The sequence below is a fragment of the Clinocottus analis genome, unplaced genomic scaffold, assembly GCF_023055335.1.
Source record: "Clinocottus analis isolate CAN_PGR_092001 unplaced genomic scaffold, fCliAna1.0.p SCAF_5, whole genome shotgun sequence".
Classification (NCBI taxonomy): domain Eukaryota; kingdom Metazoa; phylum Chordata; class Actinopteri; order Perciformes; family Cottidae; genus Clinocottus; species Clinocottus analis.
The window spans coordinates 872748-899150 of NW_027176207.1; the positions used below are offsets into that span (position 1 = coordinate 872748).

Below are 26403 nucleotides of genomic sequence, written 5' to 3' on the forward strand. Positions count from 1 at the left end.
AGAAAGTACAGCGACTAATCCAACGTTTACCAAAAGAATACCTGACATAAAAGTACGTACGAGACCAGAAAAGATCAATATTTTCAGCATATTGCATGTGACTACATTGAAATGTCTGTTTCGGGATGGATTTTACTAGCAAAAAAAGAGAAAGATATTAGATCAAATGTAATAAAACAAACGGGATGTAATTGGAGTATCTTTCTGATTAGTGTGTCTGTCTTTGGAGCCGTCTGATTGGTCTATTCAACAGGATGAAAAGCAACAACGTGCACACAGAGAAGGTCCAACACAGCTGATAATCATGTAATTGCTTTATTGTTCTGTTGTTTTTCTCCTGTCCAGAGTTTTATTGCAAGGCAAAGTCTAACAGAGATATCACTGTACGCAGTATATCCTCAGATATGAAACAGAACTCCATTAGGTTCAAACTGACTGCGTGTTGGGAAACTACGAAGACAATCTTTTAGTAATTATGAGGACAAACGTCAGTGGAAGCAGGAAATGCAGGCGGGTCCACAGGTCAGACACACCCAGATATTCACATCTTGAAACGAGCCCTCATGGTTACAGCGGCCATAAAGTCTGTTATCTGTGCGGCCTCGGCCCTTTGGCCGCTGGAGGAAGGAGAGCGACGACGATGCCGCTTCAGGCCATAAAACTGGGCGGAGGAAAGTAGCGGTCAAAGTCACTCACAAGGAGAGAGACTCCTCTACTAAAGCAACTGAATCCAACTCCCAACCTGAGATCTCCTCAGCGCTGCCTCCTGCTCCTTCTCTCCTCTCCTCTCCTCTCCTCCTTTACGCCTCTCTCTCATCTTCTTGCTCCTTCGCTCCTCTCTCTCTCTCTCTCTCTCTCTCTCCCTCCCTCTCTCTCCCTCTCCCTCTCTCTCTCATCTTCTTGCTCCTTCGCTCCTCTCTCTCTCTTCTCCCAGGTGTTTCCAGGCCGGGCGGCCGACCCTGCAGCGTCCTTGTAGGTGCGTCCTACGTTCTGCAGGTGACTGACCTGTTGAGGATCTTCTCTTCTCCTGCTGCTCGCTGGATGTAACAGCAACTCCATGTGGAAGCTGAGTCTGTTCCAGTGGAGGTGCTGTTACCCGCAGAGAGCCGCCCAACGCCATGCCGGCGCTCAACGCCATGCCGGCGCCTGAGGAGCGGCGTGTCATTTGTGTTTGAGTGGATGTGAAGGCCGCTGGGTCACAAGGCGATGACCTATGAATTGACAGCCAGGGTTGTAACGTCTGCCTGTCAGTTCTGTAGGCCACTGCTGTGTTCGTCCCTCTGACTGCCACAGAATGTATGAACGCCTTGTGGGTTTGTGGCTGTTTACGTCAATCCATTGTGTTACAATGAATAAAATGAATGTGTTACTTCATGAATGGATGAGTCTGTCATGTGTCCTCTTTGGTCTGTGCACGATTATCTATTACCTACCTTAGTCACTTTTAATCAAAATGATATTAAAGGAATTGAGACACCAGAACGTAATTATGTTGATGCAGTCTACAAAAGAATTAGAAATTAAACTAATCATGTTGAAATTACAATTTGTCAACATGTAAATGTACTTAATACTTGATTATGAGTGCATTCCATTCAAATCCAACATTAGCGTGTTTACAAAATCCTCTTAAAGAGGCTCAATACCAAACTATCGCCGTCTGTTGCCTCCTGACATGGCGGCGGCTCAGCTAGCCGCTAGCAGCTAACGGCGCAAACAAGGGCAACAGTGCTGACAGAGCAACCAGCGAGTACCCGAGAGGGAACCAGAGGGGGCGCTGCATACGTCTGCAACGACACACTCAGGAAAGGTTGTTATCAGCTGTAAGCCCTGTCAAGCCAACATTTACATTTTGCATTCCAACATTAATTTACCATATTGATAATTTGTGCCACCAAAGTGTCACCAATGTGGCCTGTGCACTCTGCACATTTCTCTCAATGAATTATGGGGTGGAAGACAATCAGCTGCAGGTATTTAATAAAGTCTGTGTGCACAGACCATATGGTCATGAACAATATGATTTCATTATCATGAAATGATTACAAATAGACGAATCATTGAGTTCACGTTCTAATGAGACCACACACTACTATAAAAACAACTGACAGACGGAAGTTTTTGTCCAGAAAAGCAACCAGCAGCCATGTGCTGGAATATGACTCTGAGTCACTTTGTTAGATGTGTTATTAAATATGTAGACTTACATTGGCATATGCACCAGTGTCCACTCAATATGAAACAGCTGCCTTTGCTGCCACCTGGCGGCCGGATGGACACACTGCTGCATTGCATCCGTGTACCTCCACGTCATTATGATCAACGAGGTCTGCGTGGAGTTTGTTTTCTACGTTTTGACACATTACATCTTTACGGGTCAATGTGTACTACGTCGATATGAGCTGTTGAAAGCGAAAAGTCGAATATTACTTTAGGTACGTTCAATCTCCCCGATGATAAAAGCGAATGCGGAAGTAAAGACGAGTGAACCATTTGTGTACTCTTCGTTCGACAACTCATAAACGGATGCCTAATTAATTGATTCATTGAATCATCACAAGCTACACAAACAAACACAACGAGTTACAAATAATGCCCGTGTGTCAGTTGGTTAATGCGTTAGCATTAGCAGCGTTAGCAGCGTACTTGTGTCCGGTAATTTGACACCCAGATATAAGGAGACACACTGCCCCCTAGCGGCGACGCGGCAGACGCACACTTCCCGTGACGCAGAGAAACGCGGTAAAACGATATTCCGGTGTGTAGAAGCGGGGCAGCAGCAGCATGGCATCCAACAGCACCATGGCTAACGTGAACGGACAAGAGGCCGTCTCCGTGAACGGGGAGCCGGTCGTGAAGCGGCCACGGGACAGCGTCGCCCAAGAGCTTTCCCTGCGCGTCCCGAAGGAGCCTCTGAACAAAGTGACCGTTGTGCTCGGCGCGCAGTGGGGCGACGAGGGCAAGGGGAAAGTTGTGGACTTGCTCGCAATGGACGCGGATATTGTCTGCAGGTGCCAGGTACCCAACTACGCCGTCGATTTACCGTCACACGTAACACTCAGACCGACTGCTCGGTTCAACCGCCTTGATATTCAACCCCCCGCTAACTGTTACCGTGCCCCCGGAGCAGCCGTTTAACGGAAATGTTCTGGTTCCGACGTCAACAACCTTGCCTGACCTCCCGGATGTAGAAGCGCTAAGTTGATGCTAATAACCGCTTGCCTGTTCATCCGGGTGTTATTGTTCATATCTGGTGGTAGCTAACTGTGTTTTGAATCCATTACATGACCGCTAATAATACTAATACTCATAATGACTGTATCCAGTGACTGTTACGTAACGCAGCCTGTTGTTGCCCAGCTGTTCCGCTCTCTTTCAACACAGTGACGTTCAACTGAAATGTGCGTTTAGTGAACGTCTGCTAGTTGCTCACCAACTGGAAACACTGGCCCTGTTCCCAGTGAAGCGGGCCGAGGGGTCCCGTCGGTGTAAAACTGGTGTTTGTGCTGTTTGCAGGGAGGCAACAATGCGGGTCACACGGTGGTTGTGGACTCGGTGGAGTACGACTTCCACCTGCTGCCCAGCGGCGTGCTCAACAAGAAGGCTGTCTCCTTCATTGGTACGAGGCCATGCTTGTGTGCTTTGCTTATGAAGGACTTGAAAGTTGGCGGGAAGATAAGGATCCTAATAAAACAATACTACGCTATGTGTATGACTCAGAGGCTGCACAACAGAGAGTTGTGTCTGTTTCTTTGCAGCTGTTCTTGTATCTGCACCTCGCTAAACAGAGTATGCACGGTAACGTGGAGGAACATCTGCACACACTGTACTTAAGACTTGCAGCAGTGTACTTTAATGTAGTCTTTCCTCTTTTAGGTTGAGGTATGTTCTAGTTCGATGAACGCATGGAAAGAGGAACCATTAGTGGTGCTGTTTTTAAAGCTGTTAGATTATACAAATTTAACTTCAGGGAAAACATGAGCCACATAAGAAACGTCTTGCATGACTTTCTTTCTCACGAGGTTCGTTTGAGTTTTATTAATTTTTTCCGTTACAGGCAATGGAGTGGTGATCCACCTCCCGGGTCTGTTTGAGGAAGCTCAAAAGAACCTGCTGAAAGGCAAAGGTAAGAGATGCTGATATAAAACACCATTACTTCCCTCTTTTAGAAAGCATTGTCCGTAATCGTATTGTAAAAGCCCTTAACACTTTTTCACCCCTTTCACTCTCATTCATACACACACACACATGTGTATACAGACTGATACATGCAGGGGCCACACTGCTCGTCACACTACTGGGTTTAGTATCTGGCCCATGGACTACTGATTACAATGGTCCTAATTACCATTAGAGCTGGGTCTAAAAAGTACAGTGTTATGATTGTATTTGTCCAAGACTTTTGGAATTTGCAATGAGATGTGTACGATGAGGTAATGACTTGTGATGTGTTGTCTCCTGTGCAGGATTACAAGGATGGGAGGAGAGATTAAAGATTTCTGATCGTGCCCACCTGGGTGAGTAAGCGTTTCCCCATTTAAACCTTTGCATTGGACACGTGCTCGTACTGACGGCCGCTTCAATCCGCCTGCAGTGTTCAACTTCCACCAAGCCGTGGACGGGATCCAGGAGCAGCAGCGGCAGCAACAAGAAGGGAAAAAGTAAATCTCCTCTAATCTGTTTAAATAGTGTAAATCATTTATTTTGAAGTTTATACGCTGTGATTCTATTCTATCACACACATGGGTTGTGTTGGTTATTAATGTTGTGATTTTGCTTGTTCTGCAGTTTGGGAACCACTAAAAAGGGCATCGGTCCCGCCTACTCCTCCAAAGCCGCTCGCAACGGTCTGCGAGTCTGTGACCTTGTCTCAGACTTCAAGGTTTTTGAGGGCAAGTGAGTTTTCCTGTTTGCTTTTCTTTTCTAATTCCAATTTTGTTAATTTTCATCAACTCATATTCACTCATGAGCAGGTTTCTTACGCTCATTTTAAATAGTTATTTCCAGGCCTGGAAAAGTCCTGTAAATGTGTTATATTCATGTGTTCATGACATTCATTCACGCCAAGTTTGAAATAATATTTATGCTTAAAAAAGACAGAAGCTCAAAATATATAAGTAGGCATACATACAGGCATCTATATAAATGTTTATTCTTTTAATCAAACTATTGTCTCTCATTCATTTGAGTCTTTTAAGGTTTACTGTACGCTTTGTATCCTCTTTGTTAGTTTAAATACTACATTTTATCACTTTTTACTGTTTACACACACATTTCAAACAATGTTTGCTCATGGATATTTGGTTTAAAGTCATGGAAATCCATTAGTCACAACGTGTTTGAACCCTGCACGAGTGATATGACTTACGTAAGATGTCAGACTGCTGATGGGACGCAGTACCTCGACTTCATTGTGTGAACAGCGTTTCATATCTTATCTGTTGAGGGTTTAATGTTGCAGCACTGTGACAGGTCTCTCTCTTGTTAAAGGGAAGTTTCAATCCCTAAATGTGAAGATCCTCCCAAAACACAAGTTTGAGTTTGTAATACATTCTGGGAGCATTTAAATCAAATCTTTACAAAAACCTCAGACATTCATCTCTGTGTCCATAGTTCATCATTGTTGTCTTTACCTTCTCCGGCCACCAGGTGGCAGCACCTGAAACAGAAGCACTATGCTAGCCCATCCATACTGTGATGTCACTTTTCTGTGATGTCACTTTGCTGTGATGTCACTTTGTGGCGTGCACTCGGGTTGCACATAAACGTGTTCACGCGGCCTCTCAAGCTCCGCCCTCTTCGCAGGTTTCGCATGTTGGCTGAACATTTCCTGACGATGTATCCGAACCTCAACCTGGACGTCGACGGTGAACTGGAGCAGCTGAAGGTGAGGACGGGTCATCGCGTCAGGGCCAAGAAAATACTGACGGAACGACGTCACGGTGTCTTTTCACTCGGCAGCGATGTTGTTTTTTTCATTGAAGACATTTCTACACGTCAGTCGGGTTTTCACACGTGTGTGAGACACAAGAACAGAGAAATCATTCATGTTTTACTCACACCACCGACACTTTAATATGACTGCTGTGAGAAATAACTTTATTTTGCGTCTGGAAACAATTATACAATCTTTGTCATTTGTAAATCTGATATTTGTTTAAGTCTTATTACAGTAATGCCGCTTTTAAAACAATGATTATTCAGTGTTTGCTGGTGATCTGTGTTGCTCTCTCCTCAGTTCACTGGTTGTAATCAGTGTTCAGGTTTCAGTGTTGTAAAACGTGTGTTTCAGGGATATGCAGAGAGAATGCGCCCCCTGGTGACCGATGGGGTGTACTTCATGCACAAAGCTCTTAATGGTCCCAGTAAGAAAATCCTGGTGGAGGGAGCCAATGCCGCTCTGCTGGATATTGACTTTGGTGAGCACCGCTGGGTTCGTGGACTTTGTTCTGAAGGTGGACTGGGTTCTGTTGCCTCCTCGGGTTAACCTGCGTCTCTCTCTCCAGGGACGTATCCCTTCGTGACGTCGTCTAACTGCACCGTGGGCGGCGTGTGCACCGGCCTCGGCGTGCCGCCGTCGCACGTCGGCCGCGTGTACGGGGTCGTCAAAGCCTACACCACCCGCGTGGGCGTCGGTGCTTTCCCAACAGAGCAGGACAACGTGAGACTCTTTTCTCTTCTGCACCTCGATGAGGACAAAGCTGCTGATTACAGATTAACGCCATCAGGCTGAGAAGACCTCGTGTTGAGGTTTAACGCCTCAAATTCATCACGCACACTTCTCACACGCAGCTTTTTGTATGTTATGTTAGAGATGTGTGTCGTCAGGTTACCACACAGCAACATGTTTTGTTTTCAGACGCTCTTAACTCTTTATAGGGCACTCATTGAAACACTTTGTGAGGAAAATGACTACATATGGTTATTCTCATGATAAAGAACTACTGGAAGTATTTTAGATGTTGCTCCTACATTCAGAGAACAAATGTAAACTATCATTTCTGGTAATATAGGACCCTTAACTGGATAAGATGTCGCTCCAAATGGAAAGTTGACTTTGTTGACATGCTTCTTGAGTTGCATTCAGATGTGAAATCTGAAATGTAAAATATAGCAACGAGATAATCGCATGAGTCTCAAATGACATCCGCTTTTCGGGTGTCAAGTTTCTGCATCAAAGGCAGACTTGTGGTCAGACGTCTGTTAGTTCAAATCTAGGAGACTGCTGGGAAAAATAAGTCTGCCACCACTTAGCGCCCGGCGGCTCAGTGGACGGTGTGGTCGTGCCGAGAGAGCAACTGAAGCAGGACGATCCTGATGAAGAGCAGCTGACTGTCCTCACACAGTCGTAACAAGCAGAAGCAACAACGTACCCTTTAAAAGTGCTGGTTCATGTTGGATTGTGAAGGTAAATGTTCTTCCAGCGACTAAAGCGTGTTGTGGTTTTGTGTTCCAGGAGACTGGAGAGCTGCTGCAGTCCAGAGGGAGAGAGTTTGGCGTGACGACGGGCAGGAAGAGGCGTTGTGGCTGGTTGGACCTGATTCTGGTCCGATACGCCCACATGGTCAACGGCTTCTCTGCGTAAGAATGTTTAACCCTTTCATGATATCACCTGCTGCTGCGATGACATGAGCGGCAGTGAAGCCTGGTGATGCTCGCCGGCCGCTCATCGAGTGACTTCTCTGTTGCAGAATCGCCCTGACGAAGCTGGACATTTTGGACACGCTGTCTGAGATTAAAGTGGGCGTGGCCTATAAGGTCGATGGGAAGTCTCTACCCAGTTTCCCCGGTAGGTCGTCACCGTTCCAGTGTTTTCTAGATCAGCTCTTTGTCTGATTCAACATCGCCTCTAAGTATGAAGCAGAGTGATGAAAAGGCTGCAGTTGAAAAAAGTTGCATAAACTCAACATAACGTTTTCAAATTTGCGTTTTGTTTCTGACTTTACAGCCAAAAATCCAAAATAGTACAATTACCAGAGATATGAAACCAGTTGTGGACTCCATGTTGTTTTGTACGCCACAGATGACGACAAAACAAGCTGTACATGTCCACGTTTCATCTCGTGTCCTGATCTCTGACTGAAACAACCCATCGATCCACCAGCGTTTTAACGGCAGAAACGTGTTTCCTGTAAACGAGGGAGAGGACCAGTGTTCTCAATGGATTATTACCTCCAGAAGGACGACTCAGCGTTCGGTTGTGGGGATGAACGCAGCTTTTATGCTCCTTAAGGTCTTATCTTACACCGGTCAGCTTTTATGAGCCGGAAATGCAACATCTTGGCTTTTTGAAAATCTATTTTGCAGCCGAACAGAGCATTTATCTTCTAACGGAGCAAATTGTTAAGCTAATGAACCAGAGGATGATGAAACTACTTCCAGCACTGAGTTTCTTCTACATTCATCTTCTTTATGGTGCTGAATGTGTGAGGCTCAGATCCAGATGTGATCCTGTGAGTGCTCTGGGTGCTGCCGTGTTTAACCGCCATGGAGATATAGATATATTAGATATATTAATCTATCTGTACATTCGGGAGCTGGACTGCTCCGATCACCGTCTTTGGTGTTGATGACTGAACTGTTCAGCGACCTCATGGCCTGTTTGAAGCCTCCTGTTGTTACTGCGTTACCTTGTGTTGAACACCTGTATAATAAGTGTTAAGAGACGACAAAGTGTTTGCAGACGACACATTCAACATATTGTCGTCACTGTTGGGGACGAGGCTTCGACCACAGGGACGCATCGTCGCTTTACAGGAGTTTGTAGATTAGATGATTTAATCTACAGGTCTGTGAAACCTGAGATTCTCAGTTCCACTTTAAATGATGCGTTTACCAAAAATGTGTTCATCAGCTTCTTTATAAATAAGTAATTCATCACGAGAAAGAAGAAACCTCTGAGCGACCTCATAGAGACATCGATGAAACGATTCAGAACAAATAACCAGCAGATGACAGCTGGAACATCGCGTCCACGATCAGCTGTATCCTGCTTTTCACAAGGAGCATAAACATCACAAAAGGGTCCGGTGTGTCGTGTTATTCAGTGACTGTAAACACAAACCTCGCCTGTGCCTCACTGTCCTCGGTGTCTTCCTGCAGCCAACATGGACGTCTTGACGCGGGTGTCGGTGGATTACGAGACGTTGCCCGGCTGGCGCTGCAGCACCGAGTCGGCTCGCAGCCTGGAGGAGCTGCCGCCGCAGGCGCAGCAGTACGTTCGGTTCATCGAGGACTTCCTGCAAGTGCCAGGTTTGTAAAGCGGCACTTTGCATTAACGGGTGGACGGCTGCCAAACTGTTAATCGCTCTGCCAAACGCGCCGTCACGCCGTGTCTTCTGCTTCTTCTCGTTGCAGTGAAGTGGGTCGGCGTGGGCAAGTCCAGAGAGAGCATGATCAAACTGTTTTGATCCTGCAGGATCAGATAGTTTCATGTTCTGATTACCGGAGGAGTTCAAAATGCAAACTCTCCTCCAGTAAACTTCACCAGCGAGGCTAATTGTGAAATTTTTTGTTTCTGCTTCTCCGTCACATTTTTGCAATAATTTCTCCCAGATGTAATTTATGCATTCCACACGTTTCCTATATTTATTCGGGTGTTAATTTTTCAGAACACGGTGCCAACGGATCCATCGATTCTCCATTCCATGCAGTAAAGCAGTTTTGTTTTCTGAGCATTTGAATCTAATTAGTTGATGGCTGTTCTCCGTTCTCTTCCTCCTTTTCGTGTATCTGAACAGGTCGCTGAACAGGAGACGTCGTATTAAAGGGCACAGCAGAATATCGCTGCTTAGTTTTCAGGCTTTGTGATGAGGAAAGACGACTGAGAGCCGTGCGATCAGTCAGTGAACTTTTCTACTGAACGATTTTAAACCGTAAATACATAAATTCATCTCAGTTGTTGGAATGAACATAGTGCTTTTTAAATCCTCCTCATAGCAAATAAATCAACACTAAACAACGTTGAATAGCTGTTTTTCTTGACGATTGAGGGAAAGTCAGTAGGAGTTCTACGTCCAGAGACTTTGGCTGCTCTTAGTGTGAATGTGAGGGGAAGAAATGAGCGACGAGTGTTTCAGAGTCTTTCAAAATGTTTCCTACATTTCATTCATTGTCGGTGATGTAAAAGACTCGGCTTGCTCTTAATCAATAAAAGGAAAGTAACGTACTTTTGGTTTGTTGTTCATTCAGGTTTCAGTAAAGAGTTTGACTGAATTATTGTGTATTAACGTGTAAATATTCTGGGTTGTGTTATATCATACTTACATCTTTCTGTTGCGCAGCTACAGTTTATTTTATTATCAATATTTATTACAGGAGTTCAGAAGTAAATGTAGGTACTTATTGTCATTATGCACACATTATTATTATTATTATTATTATTATCCTTTACTGGCTGTGGTGTCCCTTTTTAAACCTGCATCTCCATTAAGCGTGTGGAGCTGCTCTGGTCAGAAGCTGTGTGTCCTGGATGGTCATCTGTCAGAAGAGGCGTCTCTTCTCGTGATACAGAATCAGAACCGGGCTTCCCTGGGCTCCATGGCGCGTCGGTTCATTATTGATCAAAGCTGCGCGTTCAGCAGCTGAAAGAGTGAATAACGGTGAAGCTGCTCTTCATCTGCTGATGAGTGAAAACACCTCTGGCTCCTCGGCTCCTCGCGGCGTTGGTGGACAGACGTCTGCTCTCTCCTCCTTCAGCCTGCAACGCTTTTCTCTTTCTTACTTTTTAAACCTCCTTAGTTATCCGACTTCCTCTCAGGATTTAAAAGCTTTTCAGGACCGGGGAGGTATTAGATTAAAGTGTGAAGCGTATCGATGCTCGAGGTGTAAAAGAGGCCTGCAGCTTCTCAGATGTTGCATGTAATCCGTTAAGGGCCCTGCGCTCCACACAGGTGGCATCGGGCCGCTCAGAGCGCTCAGGTGAGCGGAGATGTGCTCGGAAATGATGTCATCAAAGTCTGCGTACAGATGAAGGTTAAAAGGGTCAAAAGTAATCAAATATAAAATATCAGCAGTCCTGAAACGAGGTCGTCTCTTCATGTTGACTCATGCGGTCTTATTGTTGTTTACTGCAGAGGATTTACATCAAGTCTGTGAAGTCGATCAAAGGTTTGTTTCTGTTTTCCAGACAATGGAGCCCCAAACAATAGTGAATGAATACTACAATGTTGAATATGAACATTTACATAATGTCTTGACGCCAAAATCACCACAAACACGTCAGCGAGCTCTTTGTTACCAAAAAAATTATGGATCAATTATTCAGCTGCTGCTGTAAATAAACGCTGACACGGTAACGCACCTTTCCTTTTATTTTGGTGACAAGCTACATGCTATCAGCTAACCCGCTAGGCTAAGTAGCTATGTTAGCTTCTTGTTTCTGTTCAGGCGTCACAGTGAAGAGGCAGCCGCTCGCTGACAAACTGTGAAGGACAAAGAGTTTTTTTGGTTGTTGAAGCAAACAAAAAACTCTCAAAGACAGTTGATGTCCCGGCCTTGTGATTGGCTGAAAGAGAAAGGGGGCGGGTACTTCGAGGTTAACGCCACTGTCGATGACATGTAACATGAAATAAAAACACAATTGATGAACAACAATTTATAAGGAAACAAAAGCAAAGTTCCATTTGTGAATGGCGTCTTTGTTAATATTGTTAATATGAAATATAATTAAGCGTTTCAGATGTTGTGGCTCCTGAGTCTGTTTAAACCTGGATAGCAGGCCTGTGTGCATTTGGATGAATAATGCAGAGGTTAGTGATCTACAGCGTAACAGGCGGGTCCTACTAGATCTAACAGTTACAGGAAAACATCCTGTAACCATCAGAGCAGGTTGATTGATTAGTAGACGTGTTGTTTCTGTGCCTGAAGAGTAAAACATGTATATTTCTGACGTTTTGTCTTCCGCTGGACGTTGGAAGTGCATCTCCCGTCAAATGAGCAAAGTTGCAGACGTTTGCTAACCGATCACTTTCCAGTCCCAGAAGTCTCTGCGTCATCAGAAAGTGAAGTAGTGAGCTTACAGGAGACGCAAGAAGGCTTAATTGAAAATAAAGTGCTCATAATAGCGGTGTAGGCCTCCTCCCTCTCCTCCCTCTCTCTCCCTTGTTTACTACCACCTTCCTTCACTTGTAATTGAGAGCACATTCATCACCAGGTCAATCAATTTGAGCCTTTTATTCAAGTGTGGCTACTTCTCTGACGGTCATCGCTCATCACATCTCCTTCCAGATCTTTTCCCCCAATGGCTGGATGTAAATTCATTTACCTCCACGCTGCCAGATGAATCATACGTTACAATAAATGGACACCTGGAACTGAAGCCATCGACCAACTAGAAGTAAGAATCTTTAAGTTGTCTTATTCTTTGCGTGTGTGACCAGCTGTGTTGTGGAGGTGATGAGAGGAATTAGATGTGTTATGACATCAGCATGACCTTTGAGTTGAAACTATGGAGTTATGCTTGTGTTGAACTACTTTTCTCCTCTGATGAAGACTCAGAAGAGTTTCCCTGACTCATCAGGGTGACAAACCCGACAGTGATATTATGTATAACTAAGCCATGGACATTTAGATATTGTGTTTAACCAGTAATCAATCATCAGTTATCACACTTATTTATATCACACTTATTTGTATTCATTCGTCTTCTTTTGGCTCCTGCGGTCTCGTGGAACTTCATTTTAATTGATGATGTGATCACATCACGTTTGTTGTGGCAGGAAAACGAGTGAGAGCGATGCAAAAACTACCAACGTTGATGAATGTTCTCCCTGTGATAATAACGTCGACGTTGCCTTTATTCGTATTCATAACCACTGCTCTCCGTCCTGCTCGGTGTCCTGATGCCTGACAGCTGCTTCATTGGACTGTTGCTCTGCGGTCAGTTTCTGTGAGAACAGAGAGACGGCAGCTCTCACACAGATTGAATTGAAGGAGCTAAATGTGTTTTACAGTTTATTAGGTGAGTGCATCGACAAAATCCAATTCTGCAACCGAGCAAGGAGAGACCGAGCACAAAGTATTTGCTGGGAAATATGGAGAATGATGTGTAAAGTTATATCTCATGATGAATCACACACTGTATACTCCTTTGACAGAAGCATCTAAATACATCATGACGTAGTGTGTACTCATAATACAACGATAATGTGTCTGCTCCTCATAACACAAATACTACAATGTGCTCAATTACCAACTAGTGATAACAGATCATCGGTTTATTACAGTTAATAAACTAAATAACATATCTGTGTGCACTAAGTGTATCTCAAACATATATTATATATATATATATATATATATTTATAAGTTTAATGCCATACAGCACAAAAACAAAGTGTACAGTGTATACTATAGTACATCAGTCTTTCACTTGCTTAAACATGTGAAAAGAATATTTTTTAAATATTTTTTTAAATATTTTTTAACTTGTAAAAGCTGCATTCATCTCTATTTCCTTGTCTGGTGAAGTCCTCGTCAGAGTGAACTGGTGTTGCTGAGGTTGTTCATTCAGTCATTCAGTCACTCAGTCACTCAGTCGGATGTGATGGATATGTTTACATAAAGGTTTTGGTTATGAGAAACACATACATGAACGTCTGTATCTGCAGTCGACAGAAGAAGATTTTAATCTTTAAAAAAAAGAAAATATTCACGAAATCCACTAGAATTTTCCCTGTGTGTGTGTGTGTGTGTGTGTGTGTGTGTGTGTGTGTGTGTGTGTGTGTGTGTGTGTGTGTGTGTGTGTGTGTATATGTATGTTTGTGTATATATATATATATAGATATACACAGGATGTGTACAAGTATATGTAAATGTGTGCTGATATACAGTATTTTTGTGTCTATGAATGTGTATGTATATTTGTGTAAATATACATTTATATATATTTTAATATATATGGATATATACTGTATATGTGTACAAGTATATGTAAATATGTGTATATATGTGTATATACTGTATCTCTCTCTCTCAATATATATATATAGAGATATATATATACATCTATATATATATATATATATATATATATATATATACATATATATATATGTATATATATATATATATATATATATATATATATATATATACATATATATATATGTATATATATATACATATATATATATGTATATATATATACATATATATATATACTGAATGATATATATATATACATATATATATATATATATATATATATATATATATATATATATATATACATATATATACATATATATATATATATATATATATATATATATATATATATATATATATATATATATATATATCTAGAGAGAGAGTAATACTTCTAATTCCAGACCCCGGTTGCTCTGTGAACAGTGACTCTCTCGCCCCTCATATCGTATCTCATATCGTATCCTGACGTGTTGCTGCAGCACTTTGCTCTTCACGTCCCAGGAGCTCTGCTGGACTCCAGGACGAACGTTAGTTCCTGTGCGCTCCTGATTAGGATGAATTGTATTGATTGGAGATGGCGAGGATTGTTTGACTGATTATTGATAGATGGCCGTCATCGCAGCAGCTCTAGATATGACTCCTCACATCCTCTGTGGGCCGAACAACAGCATTGATTCAGTCAGGAGGCGACGCACAAAAGCTCCATCCACAAGATCAGCTAATTAAAATGAGACAAATAATCATTTCTGTTTGAGTAAACCCATGTGGCGAGCTACTCATGAAGTTCCTGTTTGTGTTTTCCTTTAAAGTAACACGCCTGCTCTTCACACACATCAATGGCACTGACTGAACGGCACTGGAGCGATTTGGGAATTTGCCAACTTGGCTTTGTGGTCTTAGCTTTCCGTCTGTGCCGCCCATTTGTCTTTTTTCCAAAAGACAAGAGACAACATTTTGCCTACATTTCCTCTTTACCAGCCTACTTATGAAGGTGATAGTAGTTTCTATGATATACTGCGTGATATATTTAGTCGTATAGATTATGAAGATAGTTGTTCTCATACTCCTGTGTGCTCAGCTGTCAGCACTGCTGTGGCAAAGATATGAAGAACATTAGCAACAGACATTTGTATCGTTATCCATTAGCTAATGTTAGCATGCTAACACGTTTAGCTAAGATGTGGTACTGGTTTGCAGGTTGCCTCCTTTGTGTCAGCATGTTAGCGTGCTAATAGACTGAGGACTCTTTGTTTCGTTAACTTGTGCTGAGACTTGAAGAAGTTTTTGGTGAAACTATTTGTGGGCTGAACAGGTTGTAGCTCAGTACGCAGGGTGAAGAGAAACCAGCTGGAACGGGAACAAAACTTCAAACTATACTACTGAATGATTAGGCTAACTATTACATGTAATAATAACAAGAGGATTTAATTAAATGTATTTTAGTTTTAGTTTGAAAAGGCACAATGTAAACCCGAATCAGCTAAAATGCTAGGTTTCGTTAGCATGCTAGTTTTCGTTAGCAGGCCTTTTGCCCAATTCTGTTAGGCATCCTCGAATAATAACCTTACACATTTGCAGGAACATATAACATCTGCCTGAGAAACTGCATCCCCGTCGGTTGTAAACACACACACACACACACACACACACACACACACACACAGAAAGAAAGAGAGCAGCAGCAGTTCTGTCAAGCTGATTGTGTTGAAGGTGGGACGTAGCAGGGTGCAGAGCTGGCAGTCAGATCTCAATGAATCTCAAAGATTGATCACACAGAAGTATTGATATGACTGCAGCGCTGCATTGGACATTCAGTTGAACTCACAGGAGAAAACAATGCAATAGGAAGAATTCTACGTAAGGAAGCTGCATTATGTCTTCATGTTGTTATAGAATTATATATATATAAGTACTGGAAAAAAAAACTCATCTAACAGAAGTTTGAAGAAACTGAATATATCCAAAACTCCATCATCATCTCCATCGTCATCCGTGCTGCTCTCTCTCTTTAATTCTCTCACACTCAATCTAAAGTCAGCTGGATTGAGTATCTTTTTCCTCCCTTTAGTGCTCAGCAAGAGCATCCCTGCACACCCACACACACTCACACACACAAACAGCCCCCCCTTTCCCTCCCACACACACACACACACACACACACACACACACACACACACACACACACACACACACACACACACACACCTCCCCGTATGCGGCTGCCTGAACTCATGAAACACTGTGCATGAGGCGTCTGGTCCTCTGGATTCCTGCGATCCTTCATTTTGAGGTAAGCACACTTGGGCTGGACTCTCCGGTATCAAACATCTTTACGGACCAGGAGGAACCCTAAGTGGTAATAAAGCGGGATCACTACGCTGTGTCTCGGCTGCAGCAGCAGCACTTGGCACTTAATGCAAGCCATGTTATAATTTCCTTCTGTCTCGCGGTGTATTATCTGTCTGGCTTTCTGCAGTCGGTTTGCAGCAGATAGCTGCTGCTTCTAAGTCTGCTGTTGGGCCACAACGTGCTTCAACAATGTATTTGGTGTGGAAAAAAAAAGTGGATAATCTTTAAGTAATTTATGAACTACTAAATTGTTACCTGGACAATCCCATATGTACCGTGGTGTTGGTCTCCTGGTTTGTTATGTATACCCTGCATTTATGTCACAACCAGCCATTTAAATGCACCTCACCACTATAGGTATGAGTTACTCTGCTAACTTCTGTCCCATTACGTCAGTGAACGGTTCGTTGTGTATTCCCGGCCGCTGTAAAACTGGAGAGAAGTGTATATTTTATTCTGGCTGTGACAGTTTATTGCTGTCGTGTTGTCAGATCTGCTGACTAAAGAGCTGCAGCTCCAGAACTTAAGGAGATGGGAACTGTTTTATTGGTCTGACTTGCAGTCCAGCGGTGCAGAGGGAATTGGATAAAAAACCTTTCCCCTTAAATCATTTCTGAAATTTGGGGACAAAGGGAGTGTTGGACACATCTATCACCGGGTTTCCAGACATCTAACACTTCTGCTTCTCCAAAGATACGACAAGTCCGTAGGAGGTATTCCTGCACTTTATATTTATTCTACAACCGCTGATCTGCGTCATCTGAAGGAAATACATCTCCGACAATAGTTTTCTCCGTCTGATACTACAAAGGTGTGGCTGGAATAGAACCGTATCACAATCTAAAGGCTTTACATGATGCATATGATCAGGAGATGGCTCCAGCTAATGTGTGACCATCAAGAGAAAGACAAAAGGTGAATTTGGTACCAGAACGTGAGGGACTGTGTGACGGGGCCACGCCTGACAGCTTCACCTTGTTGAGTATTATCCTCACGACTGACAGCTTTTGTGAGAAAGTGAACGTATCGCTGCTCTTGTCTTATTCAAGATCATCGTTGTATGAATACTGTGAGCATGTGGACATCAGTGCTTCTGCTTCTCTCCAGTGCCCCCTCCCTCAGAGTGTGAGGTAGACGGGCTCCCCAGTGGTTACGGGTCCAGGGACTCCATCTTCAGGCCCGGTGACAAGAAGGACTTGAAAAGACGACGGCGTGGGCAGCTGAGGCGGGTTGACAGGTATGAGCTCAACTATTAATCTGTCTTTGCATTCATGACGCTGGTCATACATGTTTTGTTGTACTCGTGCAGTCAACTCAAAGTGTCAGGGTCAGAGGATGTTTCATTTGCTGTGTGTCAGCGTGAGGTGAGGCCTGAGTCCACTTAATGCCTCAGGTGCAGACGGGTTGCAGCCGGGCGCCGTTTCCAGCCTAAACCCTTGTGTCCGTGTGGCCGCTGATGTTTCAGCTGCGGCAGCTGGGATCCCGGCCACACCGGCGCCGAGGCCGGCAAAGCCAAACAGCAGCCTGCGTTCGGACTGAGTCGAGCCATGCGCTGCTCCACGCTGCTGGGCATCCTCACGGGGGTGCTCCTCTACCTGGTGCTGGGAGCCGTGGTCTTCCGCTCGCTGGAGGCTCCCAGAGAGGAAGGCAAGCACATGCAGCTGCAGGAGACGCGCCGCGACTTCCTGTTGAACTTCACCTGCATGGGCCCGGACGACCTGCAGACCCTGATAGAGGTACAGCAGATCTCCTCATGACGTGGCTCGTGACGGCATGTGATCAATTTGAAAAAGCTTTATGAACACAACTTGTGAGTGACAATTTACATACTTCAGCGGTTGGATTTATAGATGAATTCGCTGGCGAAATAAAAAAGCTGAGAGTCAGACTGATAATTTTATAGAATAAGTTCTTTAGTATTATGTATTATTTTTGTGTCTCTACAACAGTTTCTGAAACTTAGAGACAGCCCACATCTGTCTAAAAATACATTTTAGCCTGACTGCTTCACTTTTGGTCTCCACTTGGAGCTTGTTTCAGTTTGACAGCGTACGGCACGCTGTGCTGGACCTGCAGGGTGACCCTTCAGTGTTTGTGGCCTGTGGACCCGATAACAGTATCGTAGGAGTCTGTAGTCTGAGCAGCGATGTAGGGACGGGTCAGCTCCAGGATGTGTGTGCAAGTGCATGAAAGCTGAGCGTTAACGGCCATGTTGGCATCCGTGCTGTGATCTTGAGATGTTTGTCCTCGGTCCAGAATGAAAGTTGTATTTCACTGTTGGTTGTAGCGAAAAAGGTTTTAAGGGACTGAAGGACATGACAGATGTAAACATGGTAGTTTTGTTTTAAATGTTTAATGAAGTGTTACTTCACCTCCCCCTCCTGCTGCTCCTGAACTAGCACAGCTGTTACAGACAATATCCAAGTCGCTCCCGTCAGCTAGAGCAATGACAATGCTGCTGTAAATGAACGCACTACGCATTAGCCTTAGCATTAGCATTAGCCTACCCAGGCTGCTAATGCCACTAACCTCGCTGGCTAACGAGCTAGCTGTTACCATTTCCTCGTGTTAGCTGTGTCTTTCTCTGAGGGACATTTAGACTCAAAATGCTGCAGGCGTAACTCTGAGCTAACCCGCTAATGTTAGCTGCTAATGTTAGCTGCTAATGTTATGCTCTCCTAGCAAGTTAGCCAGCTAGGTAGCTGCATGTACAGCTTTGGTATTTAGATAAAAGGAAAAAGGGCATTTAAAAATGAAATCTATATTCTAAAATATAAATAGACTCCTGTAAAACTGTTATTAAATACATAAAAATGGTTAAATAATATCTTACCTTAAAATAAGTTAAGTTCATATGATTTCATACAGAAAATATGCTTTAATTTAGGTCTATGTGTGTTGCACAATGTATTCATAATATACATTATAATCCCTTAAACATATGGTGGCTTTCTAAAACAAAGAGTTCTCGTGCAATTTGTCCACATTATGGAAGTAACAGAAATACACACTGCAACAAACAGTTATTGTATTTATTAGGTGCATGAAAGCAGGTGTACGCGCTCCTGTTCATGAGTGAACCCGGCAGCTGTTCACATGTTTCAGGTTTCACTGAACGATGCCCGCTGATGCTTCAACAGGTCCTCAATACAGAAGTTCTTCCTGCTCCAATCTGTTCTCAACTTGAATAGTGTGAAGTCAGGTTTAGCGACGTTCAGCTAATTTCACAACTCAAGATGTGCTGTGTTAGTTTGGCAAATATTTGTCCCTGCTTCAGCGATTCAAGTGAAAGCGCAGATGGAATCGTAAAACAATAGAAATCAATCCGTTTCCCCAAATGAGTTGGGACCGACACGCAGAGGCAACAGTCCAGCAGACACATCAACCAGCTGCAGCCGCTCTGGGATCGCACACTTCTAATTTATTAAACATAAAAATGTCTGCAGAGACCATGTTCCATCCCAACGTCACCATCAATAAACTCAGAGTTAACAAATGTCTTCAAGCACCAACAGACAGAAAAGAGATAATTAGATCATGAGTCTGTGCAGTGGGTCGATCCACTGAGGACGGACATCACAGTCGCTTCCTTGTCACTAACTGCCTGCTGCTGATGCCATGACAATGCATTTTATACAGCCAATGTTACTCAACTGTTTAATTGAACAATGAAGAGAAACTCACACTGTTTGTGCCTTTGAAGCTTTCAACAAGTCAGAAATGAATCCAGTTTGTTTGGTTTTGCTCACTCCTCTTTTTACCATCGGGTTAAATACTAATGGCTGAACTGTTCCATGAACTAACCACTAAACTTTACTCTTTACTCTCTTGTCTACTTTCCCATCTCAGGAAGTGGTGGAGGCGGTCGGTGCAGGTGTGGATCCAAACAGCAACTTCACCTTCGTCAGCCAATGGGATCTGGCCAGTGCCTTTTTCTTCTCAGGGACTATAATCACGACCATCGGTGGGTGTCCGATAGCAGCTTTGAGGCCGCCAATCATTCAATCTTTGACCTTTACATTTTGTGTCCTCAACTCGCCTGATCTTCCACCTCTCGCCCCACTTCTTCAGGCTTTGGAAATATCTCCCCCAAGACAGAAGGAGGGCAGCTGTTCTGCATTTTCTACGCTCTGGTGGGAATCCCGATGTTTGGCATCCTGCTCGCCGGAGTCGGAGACCATCTGGGAACTTGGCTGAGGAAGGCTGTTGCCAAAATAGAGACGCTCTTCCGGGTCAGACCCTTCACAGAGCTTCCAATGTCTTCTTGGCTCGCGCTGCACGTGTGCGTCACTGAGTCTGCCTCATGCCGCTGTGTTGTTTCCACCCGCTGACAGAAATGGCGCGTGAGCCCCACCATCGTGCGGGTGATCTCAGCCGTGCTCTCCATCCTGCTGGGTTGCCTGCTCTTTGTCGCCGTTCCTATCCTGGTGTTCCAAGAGGTGGAGAGGTGGACTCTTCTGGAGTCGGCCTACTTTGTCGTTATCACCCTGACTACAGTGGGGTTTGGAGACTACGTAGCAGGTATATCAATAAAGTTATTAATATATAACAGTAATCGATCGCCCACGTGACTGGACAGAACGTGCAGAGGTGCAACTTTACATTAGACATGATTATATAAAACATTTATGCTATGTTCCCATTCTAACATAATGTGTATTTATTCTATAACTTTATCACTGCCATTGTGGAAACATGAGGAATACAATCTGCATTTAAGAAATCATAAGAAAGAGGGAGGGAAACGTTAAAGATCTCGTATTTAAAGCACCAGTCTGTTTCATTTTAGGAGCAGGAATAGAATACAATATTCATAACTACGTGTTCATTTGTGTAATCACCTGAAACTCGGAGTGGTTGTGTTTGTGTTAGCTTAGCATCGTATCTACTCAGGCAGCGGGTCTTTAGGGTTCGGGTTCGTTTCTACAGGAGCCCGGACTGGACAAACCAAGAGAGCCTCTCATGTTTTTACGTTTCCTGAACGTGTCGTTCTCACTGCTCATAGCTGGTCGTCACTCGACATCATTTAATACACAGATCAATCAATATTTACTGTTTATGCCAAGCAGCTGAAGTGAAAACATAGTTTCTGTTGGAGTCTTATTTGTTTAACCTGACTCGTGCCTCTTTTCGCATTTTCGTGTTTTATTCGTAGAATGTATTGATCAGTCGATGAGGAGCAGGACTTAATCATCCATAGACACATGTCAGTTGTAATGCATTAAGTTCACTTCGCACAGACAATTTTCATTTGCCTCATGAATAATTCAGGATTACTTTCTTGTCAGAGGTGAATTATTGATGAGCATTTAGTGTCTCCTATCTTGAATGTGTATTTACTCTGTAAAGAAAAGATGAATGGACGTGTTACCTTTACACACGGCGCGCTGGGTCCTTGTGTCTCCTCAAAGGGGATTCAGGCAATGCGGGGAGTGACCACTGGTACAAGCCTCTGGTGTGGTTCTGGATCCTGCTGGGCCTCGCCTACTTTGCATCCATCCTGACGATGATCGGTAACTGGCTTCGGGTTCTATCGAAGAAGACCAGAGCTGAGGTACTTCTCCCTGCGTGTCTGTCGTTGTCGTCTGTGTCTCTGCCGCCTCCCTTCCATCCTCTGTGGTTGTGTCCTCTCAGATGGAGGAGCTGCGAGCCCACGCCACCGACTGGACTCAGAACATCCAGAACATGTCGGTGGATTTTCGCATCGCGGGAAAAATGGACGACCCCTTCAAGCGGCGTCGGCGAAAGCATCGCCACGGCCCTCGCAACCACGGCGCCGCCGCGTCGCCTAACGGGGCCGCCGAGGGGAAAGAGGAGCAACAAGGGAGTCAGACCGAGACGGGATCGTACTCCTCTTCCTCCTCATCCTCCAATGAATCGGGGTCTGAGTCGGAAACAGACTCTCAGGTCACGCAGACGGAGCGAGTGCCTGAAGAAAAAGCTGCAGAGCCTCAAAAGAAGGAGGCTGCTCCAGACCCACACCTGTCTCAGCCTCTGGACTACTTTGGGGAGAACCTCGCCTTCATCGATGAGTCCTCCGACGCCCAGAGCGGTAAACTGCATTTGGATCCTCTGCTGGACACGTCAGAAAACAACTGCGCTTGCTCTCGGCCGCCCAAGAGGAGACGTCAAAGAAGACCCGTTCCGCAGAGAAGCCCCAAAACCGACGGCTCCGGCCGCGACAGGAAGGAGCCGCGTGGAGGCCCGCAGCCGGCTGCAGCGCCACCGGTGAAGTGTTAGGAAGCTGCACAGAAGCTCCAGGAATTGATATGAGAGATATGAGACGTGTCCATGCTCTGACAAAGGAGGTGTCAATGTATTTGTATATATGTACTGCTAACTTACAGACACTTAAGAGGAAACAGGCAGCAGAAGCCTCGGCCACGCGTGGCTTGCATTTACTGCTCTTCGCATGCGAGTGTGTGCGCCTCCACCCAAGAGGAGGAGGGGATTTGTATGCCGATGTTCCCATTACTTTCTGAGGAGGTACTGCTCTCTACTGGGCCAAGGCAGCAATGCACTACCACTCTCTCAACATGACGGCTCCCGACCTTTAACTAATCCAAGAACGAGTGCAGGAAACAGGAAACGCCACCAAAATAAAAAATAAAGCCCATGTGGTGGAAGTGAGACGCTCACGTTGAAGAGAGGCGGCGCTGGTCTGAGACGGTTACTCTGAATCCTGCCAACAAGTAAACGGGTACTAAACACGCTCTTGCACATCTTATGTTATGAAACATGTTTTAAACACTGTGTGCAACCATAATATTTGCAGTTTGATGGCCAAAACTCATTAATCTTACTGTCCTTCATATATGCAATAAAGATTTGTTTGTTTTTTGAAAGGAAAGCATGTTTCACATTTTATTAGAAGTTCTTGTTTCCAGCACATTTGCACCTCCGGGGAACTTGTTCTGTTGAACACGTCTTTATATCATCACGTGTTGGGTTAGTGCCCTGGTGCACCGACACACACACACACATGAAATATAGGTCAACATGTCTGACAAAGCTGCATAAGAGAGCTGAATCACGATGTGAGTTACCCAGAGATAAACCAGGCTCTGTTACAAGACGTGTCCCATATTTAAAGTACAATATATCTATATATAAATATAGATCTCTCTCTCTCTCTGTATTTATATAATTGGAGGTTTTCGGGTCTTTCCTGCAGATGAAGTGGGTCATAGATTCAAACACATAACATGTCCACCTGTTGGACGCAACCAACATAATAATAAAACATAACCTGTTGGAGCCTCTATGAAACCCTGTCATCATATAACATGTACAATCCACTTGTTATAGAATTATATTAATATATTGTCGAAAGAACAGCTTGGTTGGCAAAAGACTTAAATAAAATCCATTTCTAATTTGGCAAGCTTTTAAAAATAATAGTATGATAGCTGTTATATTCAGACAAAAACTAATTCAAGTTTAACAACATGAAGAATCTACCGCCACGCTTCACCTGGCGCTGAGGAAAGGAAGACGTTACATCTCGACCAACACAGACCATGAACGTCTGAGGAGGAAACCTCAATCCGTCAAATGGTTGTTGAAATATTTCCTCCTGAAGCGACAGACACAAATATTATAGAGCAGCTTCAAACGCTACGAGAGAAACCGATCAGGCTTCAAACTGATATCAGCTGTTTCTGAAGGACATCGCATTGGTCATGGCTCTGTCAGTAAACACAGGCCGTGCGTTGGTGCACAGAGACGCGGTGAGGATGAACACTCGTGTGGCTTCAATGATCCCTCTGCAGGCTCAGGTTGGTGCAGACGGCCGTGCTGCAGGATCTGAGCAGCGTACAGTACCGCGTTATGGATGTACTGTAAATGCCCTTCAGGTCGTCAATATGGCCCTTTTAGCATGCGCTGTCGCTCCTCCGTTGATCCATGTAAGTGATACTCTGCTGGAAACTCTACCTTGGTGTTTCAATCTGAAAATGGCACCAAGGACAAACGCGGCGATGCAGCAAACGGATCTGCGGTTCTTCTGTTGTCTGCGTTTCATTTTCCAGAGAAAACTTGAGAGCACAAAATATCAGATTCATAAAAGTTGGAGTTGATGGTCATGATTACCCTCCTCCCTCGCTAAGGGATAAATTAATGCAGATTTTTTAATTATCCTTCAACACAACCAGCAGATGGCACACTGACACGTTTCCCTCCCTCTGAGAGGCCAAGACGAATTTACACAGCATACTTTCATACATTCAAGGATTTTGGCGGAACTTGCGTTGGTTTGTTGGTGCCTGAATTAATTTGAAATGAGAAAAATTGCACTTTGCTGGTGAGTAAGCAGAATATTTCGGTGAGTAAGCAAAGTGTTTCAAAGGAGCACAAACCAAGTGACTGTTCATCTGCCCTTTAGAAATCTGACACTTTACTGCAGGATACGTGAAAAGTAAAGGCAGCGTTCTGGCATTGCGATCAGGAAGTCAGCAGGCGGTGATGATGTGCAGTGGCAGTGGGTGACCTTTCACTGGAGGACACACACTCAGCTGCTATAACGTCATCAGTTCCGCTGCTGCAGTTCCTCGTGAGCCGCCACTAGAGGGAAAGCACTGGGCTGTAGTGCTGATGTAGGAGACACTCCTGACCTGCAGTTAAAGGGACAATCCAGCATATAGATGTATATATATACAACACAGGTTTGCACGCCTGGTGTTATGACAGAAACACAGACTGCAGAGCTCGTGTCGTTTAGAGACACATCCTGGAGCGGTTCCATCATGAATCTCAAATGGACACTGTGCGCTCATTAAGATGAGACACTCTTAACCAAACCTCTTTGCACTCGTGGAATTGATCATTTCAGCGGCGTGAAAGTCCATCAAATGTAACCTGATGGCTTTATGAAGCCATGCTGCTCTGAGTCCTTATTTCTAGATCCTATTGATAAGCACCAATGCCCAGTGGTTGGATGTTTTAGCCTTTGTACACACATTCAGCCTCAGACTGTTCAGCGATCTGACAAATTGAAACAAGACCTGTTCCTAGTCAAAGTCTTCCAACCCGCTGTGTGTTCAGTCTGAAGATCAATGTGTTGATAGAGTAGGTGGAGACTGTTCTCTATCAGTTATGTTATCCGTGACTCACGGATGCAGAGCCGGTGCTATAGTGCTATTTGTGTGTCAGGCACAATGGCGTCTTGGTATTTATGTAGCCTATCAGCTGGCACCTGTCGGAGGTCAGGACCCGTTGTAAGGGGCACCCTGGGGGACCCCAGCTGGCATTCACAGTTTAGCCTGTTCCTCCACCTCAGCCTGGACACATATCCTCTGTCAGAGTAACACGGCTGTGTACTTATACCACTACAACGCAGTGAATATCAAAACAAACTGTTTCCAACAAATACAATTTTTCTAGGTTTTTTTTCTTCTTTTTTCCTGAATCTAATGACTTTAGCATGACCGGGTTCGCCTCCAACTGGATGCTAATGCAGACTCTGCAGCAGCGTGATGCAGCCCCGCAGAATTGCAGTGTCTGCAGCAGAGACCGAATGACCTTGCTTCAAGGTCGCAATGACACTGCCGTCAGTTTTTCCTCTCATGCGCGCACCACGCAGAGCCTTTCTCGTGCCTCGAGCCCGCTGCAGAGACTCCCTGCGACCGCCTCAACGCCAGAGAGGCTCCTGCGCTTATTGGTTTAAACAGACTAGACTAACGGTTATTGGGCTATAATTAGAGCGATAATGCCGCACGCTTTGGGGAAATACTCACTTATCCAAAGTACACCTCGGGCTGCTATTCATGTACTCTTCATCCAACGTCCTGTTTTTAATAATTAGTGGACAAGGTTGTCAACTCTTCCGTGACAACTTCTGTGCCAGCTGTTACCAGGCATGTTGCAGCGCGCATGGCCGCAGCCTATTTCTAGAAGCAGCAGCTCTCAGTTCACTAGAAAAATCATTGAATCGTTGTTATCGGCCACATTAAACATTAAACAGCACACACAAGAGATCTCTGAGACTGAATCGATGGTACTATTTTTTGATTACGCATCTGGCAAACTGCCGGCTTCTATCCCCCAAACTACTATCCCTTCATTATCCCTCCGTCTCATCCCATTGCGGTGATCTCCTGATCTCCTCTCCCTTGGCCCCGGTCC

At 44.4% G+C, this 26403-nt stretch overlaps 2 protein-coding genes across 3 annotated transcripts; both read left to right on the forward strand.

The window, feature by feature from the left end:
- Positions 1 to 2577: 2577 nt before the first annotated feature.
- On the forward strand, positions 2578 to 10168 carry adssl (adenylosuccinate synthase, like). Its single transcript, XM_068600688.1, has 13 exons — positions 2578 to 3018; positions 3517 to 3619; positions 4058 to 4126; positions 4467 to 4517; positions 4595 to 4661; positions 4789 to 4896; positions 5806 to 5887; positions 6293 to 6419; positions 6507 to 6661; positions 7457 to 7581; positions 7692 to 7789; positions 9103 to 9252; positions 9358 to 10168. Exons 1-13 carry the CDS (start codon positions 2785 to 2787, stop codon positions 9408 to 9410), a joined length of 1422 nt encoding a protein of 473 aa, XP_068456789.1. The 5' UTR covers positions 2578 to 2784; the 3' UTR covers positions 9411 to 10168.
- Positions 10169 to 16222: 6054 nt separating this feature from the next.
- LOC137803129 (potassium channel subfamily K member 4) lies at positions 16223 to 23106 on the forward strand. 2 transcript variants are annotated; one of them, XM_068601416.1, is made up of 8 exons: positions 16223 to 16288; positions 17389 to 17518; positions 17747 to 18017; positions 20131 to 20245; positions 20353 to 20513; positions 20616 to 20802; positions 21693 to 21835; positions 21916 to 23106. In XM_068601416.1, the coding sequence occupies exons 3-8, from the start codon at positions 17829 to 17831 to the stop codon at positions 22519 to 22521; spliced, it is 1401 nt and encodes a 466-aa protein (XP_068457517.1). In that variant the 5' UTR covers positions 16223 to 16288; positions 17389 to 17518; positions 17747 to 17828; the 3' UTR covers positions 22522 to 23106. The 2 variants fall into 2 exon arrangements, with proteins under 2 accessions (XP_068457517.1, XP_068457518.1); XM_068601417.1 differs by lacking the exon at positions 16223 to 16288 and adding an exon at positions 17232 to 17258.
- The last annotated feature ends 3297 nt before the right edge of the window (positions 23107 to 26403 follow it).